The 12,152-nt window shown below is 40.3% G+C and overlaps 1 protein-coding gene across 2 annotated transcripts in view; it reads right to left on the bottom strand.

The window, feature by feature from the left end:
• Nucleotides 1-11,934, bottom strand: part of LOC103940363 (GDSL esterase/lipase LTL1) — a 30,149-nt gene extending 18,215 nt beyond the window's left edge. The window contains exons 1-5 of one of the 2 annotated variants that reach the window (XM_048577243.1): nt 11,595-11,934; nt 11,347-11,474; nt 10,935-11,177; nt 10,564-10,816; nt 10,117-10,352 (exon numbers count right to left, since the gene is read on the bottom strand). In XM_048577243.1, the coding sequence (XP_048433200.1) occupies nt 10,120-10,352; nt 10,564-10,816; nt 10,935-11,177; nt 11,347-11,474; nt 11,595-11,823 (1,086 nt within the window). In that variant the 5' untranslated portion in view covers nt 11,824-11,934 and the 3' untranslated portion in view covers nt 10,117-10,119. Of the gene's footprint in view, nt 1-9,887; nt 10,353-10,563; nt 10,817-10,934; nt 11,178-11,346; nt 11,475-11,594 lie in introns of those variants that run through there. The other variant, XM_009350465.3, reaches the window with a different exon arrangement.
• Nucleotides 11,935-12,152: the final 218 nt, after the last annotated feature.

Raw genomic sequence — 12,152 nt, 5'->3', positions numbered from 1 at the left:
TTACGATTGTGCACACAAGGTGTTTGTGCTATTTCCTCTTTCTTTTTGTTCATCTTTCTTCTGCAAATATGGTGACTGCGTCGCAATTACAAATTCTACAATCTCCGATTACTACTCTTATTTCTACAATCTCTACATCTGTGAATGTTAAGCTTGATGAGTCTAATTACTTGAATTGGCATTTTCAAATGCAATTGCTGCTTGAGGGTCACGGTATCATGGGGTTTGTTGATGGATCGCATGTTTGTCCACCTCGGTATGTTACTTGTTCTGATACTTCTACTCGATCTGAGGATGAAGCCTACATTGTTTGGAAAATGCATGATCGTGCTTTAATGCAGCTGATCACTGCTACTTTATCACCAGTTGCAATTTCATGTGCGATTGGTAGCACTAGTGCTTGTGATTTGTGGAATCGGTTGAAAGAACAGTTTTCAGCCGTTTCGCGGACTAGTATTTTTCAGCTTAAGTCCAATCTTCAGACTATTCGAAAGGGTTCTGACTCGGTGTCTCAATACATGCAACGTATTAAGGAGGCTTAGGATTATTTGTCTGCTGCTGGAGTCACTTTTGATGATGAGGATATTGTTATCCTCGCTCTTAATGGGCTACCCTCCGAGTACAATATTTTTCGTAGTGTGATAAGGGGACGTGAGCATGTCATCTCTCTCAAAGAATTTCGTGTGCAACTGCTTGCTGAAGAACTGATTGTGGACAGTACCGTGAACTCTCAATTCATGACTGCAATGGTTGCTGATAATTCTAGCCTTAAACTCTCTACAGGCATGTCTCAGTCTGCAAGTCCTAATCTTGGGTTTTCTTCCCATACTCTTGGTCCTCATGGTGGCTATTCTGGTCCTCCAGGTGGGTATAGATCAGCTAATAACAATAGGAAGGGTAAAGGGAAGTTTAATCAAGGATATAGCTATCCTAATCCTAATCCGAGACAACAGTATTTCAATAATTTTTCTAATTCGACTCATGGTTCCTCTGGAGTGCTTGGTCCTCATCCACCATCGTTTTTTGGTCAGCATGTACCTCCACAAGTCCCTTGTCAGTTGTGCAATACTTTTGGTCACACTGCTCCATTTTGTACTTCAACACAAATGGATCGACAGGGCTGTCATATTTGTGGTAAAGCAAATCATACCACTTGGTATTGTTTTTTCAATGACAAAGGGCCTAACTATGGTGGTCCTCATCATTCTCAATCGCATGCTCGTGCATCTGTTCCTTCTACACCAGCATTTCCTACTCCACCTCAAATGTAAGCACTGCACACATCTCGTTCTCAAGTATCTCTAGGATCTACTTCTCATCAACAACCATAAGTCTGGATCACTGACTCAGGAGCTACAAATCATATGACGGCTGATCTTAGTAACCTGACTTTGGCATCTCCTTATCCTACCAATGAAACAGTGCAAACGGCTAATGGTGAAGGTTTGCAAATAACTCATATTGGTAGTTCTGTTATTCGAACACCTGTGCATCCTCTTAAACTTAATTCAGTTCTCTATGTTCCTCGACTTTCCAACAACTTGTTATCAGTTCACAGGATCTGTCTCGATAACAATTGTTGGTTAATATTTGATGCTTATTCTTTCTGGATCCAGGACAAAGCCACAGGGAGGATATTATACAAAGGGCAATGCAGTAATGGACTTTACCCTCTTCCTTCACTAGCCACTCATCCATCCCTTCATACTCACAGCACTTCTCAAGCTTCTGCATTTCTTGGCCAGCGTGTTAGTTCTAATCTCTTGTAACAACCTTTCCCGGAATTTACGGAAGAAAATGGGTATTTTTATATTTTCACTAAGTTTAGGGATACCTTCCTTTTTAAAATTGTTTTTGAGTCTTAATTGGTGAGCCCAAAGGGCGCACCCCCTGTTTTTGTTCCCTGGTTCCTTCCCTTTCCCTTTTCTTTTGTTTTTTTTTCTTCTGAAAAGTCTCTCTCTTCTCCCTCACTCTCTCTTCCCGTGCTCTCTCCTTTCCCCCCTTTTGGTGCTCTTTTCTCCGACAAGACCACACACACACACACCCATGCCCACACCTATAGCTCTTTTCTAACCCCGTGGTTGTGTTTTGGACGTCAAACCATGAAGAAACCACCTCGGAGACATTTCCCAGTTTTCCGGCGAGCACCGCTCCTTTCGAGGAAATTTTCGGCCAAACCACGGCGAGTTGGCCGGTGTGCAAGGTATCAATCTCTTCGTCTCGCTGAGTACTACAACTTTCCTTTTTGTTTCACCCAATTTCATTGAGTATTGAAGAAGTTATACTCATTTGAATCTTACCCAGTTTCCGGCGACCTCAGTGACTTTCGAGGAAATTTCCGGCCAAACCACGGCGATTTGGCCAACGTACAAGGTGTCAATCTTTTCATCTCGCTGAGTACTACAACTTTCCTTTTTGTTTCACCCAATTTCATTGAGTATTGAAGAAGTTATGCTCATTTGAATCTTACCCAGTTTCCGGCGGACACCCGTGGTTTCCAGGCTGTTTTCCGGCCAACTCCGGCCACAATGACGGGAACCAAGGGTATATTTCGATTCCTTACCTTCGGAGCTTCAATTTGGTATATTGAATGACATGTTTTGGTTGAGTTTTGAGCTCCAACGGAGCTTGGGAATTCTCCGGCCGAAAACCGGCCTTCTCCCTCCTTGGAATCCGGCGAACTCCAAACCCAAGGCCTTTGGGCCTTTCCTGCCAAGCCCAAACCCATTACCCTTTTAATTGGGCCATTGGGCCGTGAGGTTTCAAACCCAAACCCACTTTCCTTCTAACCCAAACCCAACCCACCTAAAACCTAAACCCAATTACCCTAACCTAAAACCCTAAAGCCCAAACCCGTGACCCGTTGACCTGGTCAACGGTCAGAGTTGACTTTGACTTTTACCGGTCAACAGCCAGCGTTGACTTTGACCGTTGACTTTTTGGGTTTTCGTGCGGGACCCTTCCTAGGCTAATTTCGACGTTCTAAACCCGTTTCCGATGTCCGTTTCCCCAAATTCAATCGTTTGAGTAGAGTTTGACTAAATATACCCTTTATGTGCTTAGGGGCGATTATCTGTAGAGTTTCCTTCTTCGCTAGATGGCGTGGCTTTTTGATGGCGAAGTACTGTGAGTGGACCCCTTCTAAAAATGCATGTTTTGATAGTAGAAATGCATACATGAAAAGCATGATTTGATGAGTATGTTTTATGAAACGTTTTACGAGATAACATAGTTACTGAGGCTAGTTTGAATTATTACTATTTTTCCTATAACCCATGTTCTTATAGAATATCTGATGGATGACAATATGATATTTAGAACATGTTTAGAACACCTCTTTATAGTATAGATGATGCATGACTTTATACTATGAAGTTGATTTTCAATATATGTATGTTCACTGGTTTTGTACTTACCTAGTGGTGCTTTCCGCTACGGGACGTAGGGATAGATCCGGTCCGTCCCGGGCGATGGTTTGGTGTTGGCATAGGGCCTGGAGCGTGTTTTCCTCTGACTGTCTGCTCAGAGACGGAGAGCCGGCATGGGGCCTGGAGAGTTGTATCGGACATTCACTAGTGTTTATTATTTATGCGAATTATGATTTGAGATATTGCACGACATGCTAGGTTTCAGAAAACCTATATTTATCATTATATATGTGTTTTCATAAAACCTGGGGGTTAGTATGTTGATAACTGTTTTATTATATATATATATATATATATAAACTTGGTCCACTCATGTTTGTTTTGCGCCCCCTTTAGAACTTAGAATCGAGGCTTACAATCCCGACGTCCAGGCACTTCCGCATCGGCATCTTCGAGTCCTCGTGGTGTAGGACCCACTTCTTTGTCTCATTCAATTTTATATTATTTTCTTCTAGTGTTCTAGGTTAGAGGTGTGCTCTGAACACGGTCCTTATTTGCATATTAATTATTCTTTTATATTCATAAACCTTATTTACACCTTTGTTTTCAGTTTCTACACTCAATAAATAGCTTTCGTCACCTTCGGGTGTCGGCCAGCACGTGCCTATCTTGGTATTCGGGGAATATCGGGGTCGGTGCGTGTCATCTCTGGCATAGTAGGTTAGGACACCCTTATAATACCATTGTCAATATCATGTTACATAAGTCCTCCATTTTGTGTAAAAAGGATGATATCCCTTTGCTATGTCATGGTTGTTTAGAGGGCAAATTCATGAAACTGCCGTTTCAGTCTAGTAATAATAAATTTGTAATTCCTTTTGAGGTTGTGCATAGTGACCTTTGGGGTCCTTCTCCATGTACTTCCATTGATGGATATCGATATTATGTGACTCTCATTGATGAGTGCACTCGATATTGTTGGTTGTTCCCTATTGTCAATAAATCAGATTTCTTTGAAACCTTTGTTGCCTTTCATTCATTTGTGCAAACTCAATTTTCTGTGTGTATCAAAACTTTACAATCTGATGGTGGTGGAGAGTATAGCAGTGGTAAACTTAAGCGTTTTCTTCATAGCAAAGGCATTTTGCATCATATATCTTGTCCCCATACCCCATAACAAAATGGATTGGCTGAGAGGAAACATAGACACATTGTCGAAACCACTATCACCCTATTACAATCTGCACAATTACCCTCTCCTTTCTGGTTCTTTGCCTGTCAAGCAGCTGTATATCTTATCAATCGTATGCCTACCTCAACCTTGCAAAACTGTTCACCTTTTGAAAGATTATTTGGAGTCCCTCCCCTCTTAACACATCTTAGAGTGTTCGGTTGTTCTTGTTTTCCACTGTTGAGACCTTATAATCACACTAAGTTACAACCTAAAACCACTGAGTGTTTATTTCTTGGTTATGCCTCAAAGTACAAAGGTTTCATTTGCTTTGATGTATTAAAGAGTAGAGTATATATATCGAGGCATGTTGTTTTTGATGAGTCTCGATTTCCTTATCCTCGTTTGACTATGCCTTCTACACCCCAGTTTGTTCAATCACATGTGTCTCAACCCTCCACTCCATCTCCTGTTCTTACTATGGATAATATACTAGTTCAGCATCAGGTTCAAACTCCACCATCCCAACCTCAATCTTCCTCGACATCACCTGGTGTTCATATCTCCTCACCATCCATTCCACAGTCTCCTGGATCTCTACAATCTCTTCCTGGTTCTATACCACTGCCATCACCTGATCATGTTTCCCCTCTGTCCATTACTGTCCCTACAAGCTCATCCACTACACTCCCTGTGGATCCTGATTTTAGAACTGAGTTTCTTCAAGTGGTATTGCCTATTGCCCCACTTAACTTGCATCCTATGCAAACTCGGAGTAAAAATGGTATAATCAAGAAGAAGGTGTTTCTCAGCACGGTTCCTGATTCTAGTCTCATTGATCTCACTCAAGTGGAACCTGCCACTCATAAATCTGCTTTAAAAGTTCCAGTTTGGTTGAGTGCTATGAGAGAAGAGCTTGCTGCATTGGAGTATCAACAGACTTGGAGCTTAGTTCCTCTACCCCTCGATAAGAATCTAGTTGGGTGCAAATGGGTGTTCAAACTTAAAAAGAATTTGGATGGTTCAATTGCTCGACATAAGGCTCGCCTGGTTGCTAAGGGGTTTAGTCAAGAGCCTGGTTTGGATTATGGGGAGACCTTTAGTCCAGTGGTTAAGCCAACCACTGTGCACTTAGTACTAGCCTTGGCAGCTCATTTTAATTGGTCTCTTCGACAGTTGGATGTCAAGAATGCATTTCTGCATGGAGTATTGAATGAAGAAGTCTATATGACTCAACCACCGGGTTTTGAGGATACTTCTCGGCCTGGTTTTGTGTGTAAACTGCATAAGTCCCTGTATGGTTTGAAACAGGCTCCTCATGCCTGGAATGAACGGTTCACAAGTTTTCTTCCCTCTCTCGGATTCTAGTCTACATATTCTGACTCTTCCTTATTTGTCAAGGCTGTTGGAAGTAATGTTGTCATTCTTTTACTCTATGTCGATGATATTATTATCTCTGGGAATTCTTCTATAGTCATTCAACAGGTCATTTAATCCTTGACCACTGAGTTTGATATCAAAGACTTGGGCGAGCTTCATTATTTTCTCGGGATTCAGATCACCAAGACTTCTCAAGGCTTATTTTTGTCCCAGACAAAGTATATACAGGATCTCTTGGCGAAAGTTGAGATGGTCGACTGTAAAGCTTGTGATACACCATGCTTGCCCTACAACAGACTTCTTAAAGATGATGGTACCCCTTATAACAATCCCACTGCATATCGGAGCATCGTTGGTGCATTACAATATCTTACATTTACTCGCCCCGATATTGCCTTCTCCGTTCATCAGGTTTGTCAATTTATGCAGTCTCCCATGGTGTCTCACTTCACTGCAGTTAAATGTATCTTGAGATATCTCAAGGGTACGTTATCCGTTGGTATTTCTTATACTCGGGGTGAGTTATCCTTGAAGGCGTTCAGTGACGCAAATTGGGCAGGAAACCCGAATGATCGGCGTTCAACTACTGGCATGGTTGTGTTTCTAGGAAACAATCCTATCTCGTGGTCTTCTAAGAAACAAACTATGGTCTCTCGCTCCTCTACCGAGGCTGAGTATCGAGCTATGTCGATCACATCTGCTGAACTTGACTGGATTCAGCAATTGCTGAAGTTTATGCATATTAGCCCTACTACTGCTCCTGTCCTTTTCTGTGATAATCTCTCTGCTATTGCCCTATCGTTCAACCCTGTTCAACATCAACGGACAAAGCATATCGAGATTGACGTGCACTTTGTGAGAGAACGGGTTGCTCAGAAAAAGCTTCTTGTTCAGTTTGTGTCCTCCCGCGAACAATTTGCCGATATCCTCACAAAGGGTCTCAGTACTCCTCTATTTCGCTCTCATTGCTTCAACCTCATGCTTGGTCTCCCTCACCATGAGTTTGCGGGGGAATGTAAGAATATAAAGAATGGTTAGGATCATGCCAAGTGTCATAAGATTGTATCTTTTAGTTAGTTAGTTAGAGATGTTATTCTCAATATATATACACCAATGTAATAGCTTGCATGGTAAGAAAACAAAAGAAGAAAACAGAATATATGAAATCTCCTTCTCTATCTTTTTCAATCTCTCTCTAGTTCTTGAAACCCTAGCTATATTTCTTGATCTTTCTACGTTAACAGTTATTATGTTCTATGTTTTTTTTTCTTTTTCTCTTACTCGAGATAGAAATTTCAAAGAATGTAGTTAAGGATTCACAAGATGCAAATGGGGACAATAAATTCAAATTTTATGCATTTATTTTGTGTGTGGTTTTTCTGTGACTTTTTTCATTGATTGACACACATGTCTATAAACTTTCTTAACTTTGTTATCATAAACTTAACACGTACCAATCAATAATAAAATGCCACTGAGAGGCCACACAAAATAGGTTCACAGAATTTGAACACGGGGATGATAATGAAAAGAAGAGTAAGGCAATATGGGATAATTGATGCAGGACAAGCCAAGGGTTCTCGAGGAGACGGGGGATGATAACCTGGGAGTCACTCAACTGGGGCAACGGAGCTCGCTCACGTTGCTAATCGTGAATTCGCTAACACGACCAAGCCAAATGCTTGATTGGAGAAGGAGAAATCACTCACTTCAATTGCACAAAGCAAAATATATTTTAATTTATTCCAGGTTATCATCACCCGTCTCCTCGAGAACCCTTGGCTTGTCCTGCATCAATAATGCAACTATTGAGGCATTTATAAGGACTAGTGTAGATGAAACATTATCCGGAAATCCAAAAGTTGGTCATGTTAGTAAAATTGGATGGAAAAATATCATTAAGAAATTTAATGATACTATTCAAAAGCCATATGCCTATAGATAACTCAAGAAAAAATAAACCGCACTTAAGAAAGATTGGCAATTGTGGAGATCTTAGATTGGAAAAGAGATTGGCTTAAGAAAGATTGGCAATTGTGGAGAACAAGATTTCGATCCTCCCCTTCCCCTTCCCTTTGCACCAGAGATCCAGTGCTATTCCTTCTGCTTTGTCGAATCCACTCCCTTCTTTGTAATTAAGAATTATAACGCCGATTGAATGGGCTTCTTATTCCAATTTTAAGTTTTTTTTTTTATCAATGTCATGTACTAATATGACATAACTGTGTCAATTTTTCTTTGATTTTTTTTTTATCTTCCTCACTTAATCCATCTCTTTTGCAGCGGAGACGCCGAGGATAGAGCATTCCTTATTTGCAGAAGTTAAAGGCTTTCTGGTAATCTTGAGAGAAAAGAACAATATATTGCTAATGAATTGGTAGAGGATTGCTCTGTTGTATGCGTTTACAATGCAAAGGAGATGCATGCAATGAGGGTGAGCTCAAGCCAACAAGGCTCCTTGCTTTACAAGAATTGAGGAGGGAACGTCTATTGATTGCAGACTTACTCTTACTTTGTTTGCAAAGAGACTGTTTTTCTATCAATTCATTTGCAGTTTTGTTTTGTTTTTTTTTTCTTGAAAGATTTTGGGACAACCATGGTCACGCACAAAGATAATTCAAGAGTTGTTTGTTTTAATGTTATCCAACATTTGGTATATTTAAGACTTGTCCCCACATCAAAAGCTGTTTTTACCTAACGCTGATGTTGAGTGAATCTCATTGGAGAAAAGAGGGAGTTTGCATGTGCTTATAAAAAATTGGGCTACTTTATATATTGTCAATTGGTTTTGTGGTAGAACAACTTTCTTCATGGTATTAAAGTAGATTGTCCTATGTGAAGCCTAACGGTCACACGTGCTCCACGTCACTCGATTTTTGTTATCCGCATGTTAGGCTTGAAAATCCTCCACATGTGAGGGAGCGTGTTGAGAGTGAATCACACATTGGGGAAATGAGAGATCTTGCATGTGCTTATGAGAGACTGAACTACTTCCATATTACCAATTAAATTTACGGTGAAACTTCAACTTTCTTCATAAGCTTGCATTATTTCAATACCAAATTACCAACACTGGTTTCAATTCAACACAAAATTCCCACACCTAATTGTATGAAGCTTATTAGCTTAGCATGCATTCAAATACCCTTACAATCATGAGCCAGCATGCATTGTGATCCTTGTTTTTTTCTCTATTTTCAGCCCTTTTTTTTGGCTTGAGTAAATTTACATATTGGAAAATACTCATTGGATTCTTATTAAAATCTTCGTCTCATGTTACCAAAAATTTTAAAAATTCATGCCCCCAATATTTTTGGCTTGAACCTAGGTGTCCTTCCAATTTTTTACATCTTAGTCAGGTCTAGTTTCTATTTGTCTCTATGGTCTAGGCCTGCCAGCCTAATCCAGGTTTCCGGAAGCTATTGATATAAGCAATATTGGAGAAGGGGAGATCAAACACTAAACTTCGAGCACATAAATAACTATTATTAACTCATTTTGGTTACAAAAAACGAACTTTTGAATATTTTAGGAAGAGATTAGACAAATCACGCACCCATGTAACACGAAGAAATGGTCACGGTATGTTCAATAGCTACAAATAAACCAACATTAGCAAATTTGATCAAGCAATGTTGGCTATCCCACATCGGCCAAAGGGAAGAAGAAATAAGAGTTTAAATATGATTACTCTACTTTAACTATTACTCTAAATTATATTGGACAAGTGCTAATTATCAAATTGGGGACAATATCGTTGGACGCGGGGTCCTCGGCCTGTATCTTTGAAAATTCCACATGGTATTAGAGCCAAAGGCAGGTAGGTTCGTTCTACCACTTGGATTATACCAAGATGAATATAAATACGATTACCCACTATCTAATAACGAGACATTTTGTAATAAAATCCCACACCTGATAGATTGAGCAAGTGATAATAAATTCCACAAGCATGAACAAAACGACTCAATGTAAATTAAAATGATTGTACTTAAGTTGTCGGTAAGTTTTACATTATCACCCTGGGGAAAATCTTGCAAATCAAACCATTACAAAAACTAGAAAGCAATTGGGAAGCCAATCAGTTTTTAATCACTAGACATCCCAGCGACGCACAAACATAAATGGCAGATAGTACTGGCATTCAACACAGATCATAATCTAGTACACATAAATATTAGTTTCACATGGAAATATGTCTTAGGTCCTGGAATCCAAAGCCAAGATGGTGCTAAGATTCATGGGGTACATGTACTTTTCATCCCCTGTCAAAATATTCTCAACGATCAGTCTGTTTCCCTTTTCGGACGGATGAAATGCATCCCAGAAAGCGTATAGGTCGCGGTTCGGGCACAAATTGGAAGCTCTTGTGCACAGCCCCAAGCCATTGTAAGGTCCTTGCCCACAGCATGCAATCTTTGATGTAGTAAATCCTGCACAACATAAATTAAACAAGCAACTTTATGTCACCAACACAAAAAAAAAATGTATAGTAAGAGACAAAATGATTGGTGGGGTTGAAAATAAGTGTAGATTAGGAGATTCCTAAATAGGTTAATCTTTTGAACAAAACTTAATCCATGATCATAATATTAGGTCATGAACATAAAATTGATATAAATGTATATTGTATAATTAATTTACCAAATGTTTGAGGGTTCCTGATGAAGTCATTGCGGGTCTCCTGTATGTTGGCAGCAACGAAGACATCAGAACCGAGTTGGCTGTTGACTGATCTCAGCATCTGAATGAGTTGCGGGTTGTACAGAGCCGACGCTCGTTGCAGCTCTGCTGCGCATTCTCCATTCCTGCTTCTCATGGCCAATTCAGCAGGCACGCAGCCCATCGGTCCTGTCCCCGTCACCAAAACCCTTCGTACTCCAAGATCATACATTTTCTGTAAGTTATGAAACAAAGAATGATCAAATAACACATAATTATAAGTCATTAACATGTGACATTGTCGCTTAGCTAGCAAGTTATTTTCAAACTTAGCCACATTAGGAGTTGGTTACCAAGAGAATTTTTCGGAGCTCGGAAATGAGGTATTTGACATAGTCTGGCAGAGAAAACTGGCGAGATCTTGCGGAGAAAGGCACTAGGTAGTAGTTGTTGACAAAATCGTTGCCGCCGACGGTGAGGAGGACGAGTGCTTGATTTACGAGCTGTTTGGTCCGTTGAGGTCCGATTTGGGCAGACAACCTTTGCTGGTATTGTTGGAAGTTTAGCAATTGCAATGGCATTCTGATTATATTTGCCTGAAAATTTCACACATATCCATCCATTACTTGTTCAAAAAAAAATTTGTTGGTTGACAGCTTTACCAAGTTAATTAATTTACTAGCATGTAGCACTTTTGTGCCCATGACGGGCACTGAAGAGCTAATCTCTCGCATGATCCTCTATTTGGTTTAAAAGAAAACTTACAAACTGAACCCCAGTGTCATTGAGAATTCCAATGCCAGCGGAGGCAAAGTTTGCACCAACTAGTAGCTTTTGCCCTGTGAGCTGTGGACTCAAGTATGGCAATGTAGGTTCTGCACCAAGATTCTGACCTACACACACACACACACACACACACACACACACACATATTAGGTCAATTCAGTACATGTGAATAACGAGAAAAGAACCCGAAAAATCGGAAAGAAAAAGAGAATGGAAGAAAGCCTAACTGATATAGTCAGGAATGGTGAGGCCATTGGAGAAACGGCCGGTGGGTTGACGGTTGGGATAGTCAATGCCGTAAGGAGGAGAGTCGGCACGAGCACTGGTGGCTAAGTAGTTGTTGTTACCATTGTCGACCAGTGAGTCTCCAAACACAAAAAAGGCACGAGCCTCAGCCCCACAACTCAACATTCCCAACGCCATGACCACACAAAAAATGGCCAATGAGCTAGCCATGGGATTGGCTTTTGACTTCTTGGGAGTAACCTAACGAAGAAAATAGAAAGGAGTTTGGACTAGATCTTTTCTTATGATTGGACAAAGATCACCGTGTTTGTGGGGAAATTTGAATAGATGAGAGGTGGGTTATATAGAGGTAGGGGTGCTTGACAATTGGAGCAAAATCTTAGGCCCACTTGTACAAAAGCAAAGCTATATTGTAGTTTGTGTTTATGACAATACCTTGTATGGTTGGCAATGCAAAAGAAAAAGAAAAGCTAGGTTTGAAATTTCTGCTTCCTGTTGATCAATTGAAGTGGCTTTTCGACCAAGATTTCGTAAATTTG

Source organism: the organism of the source record quoted next, unplaced genomic scaffold, assembly GCF_019419815.1.
Source record: "Pyrus x bretschneideri cultivar Hongxiangsu unplaced genomic scaffold, Pyrus_bretschneideri_v1 Contig11, whole genome shotgun sequence".
Classification (NCBI taxonomy): Eukaryota; Viridiplantae; Streptophyta; class Magnoliopsida; order Rosales; family Rosaceae; genus Pyrus; species Pyrus x bretschneideri.
This window is presented reverse-complemented; position numbering and strand designations above follow the sequence as displayed.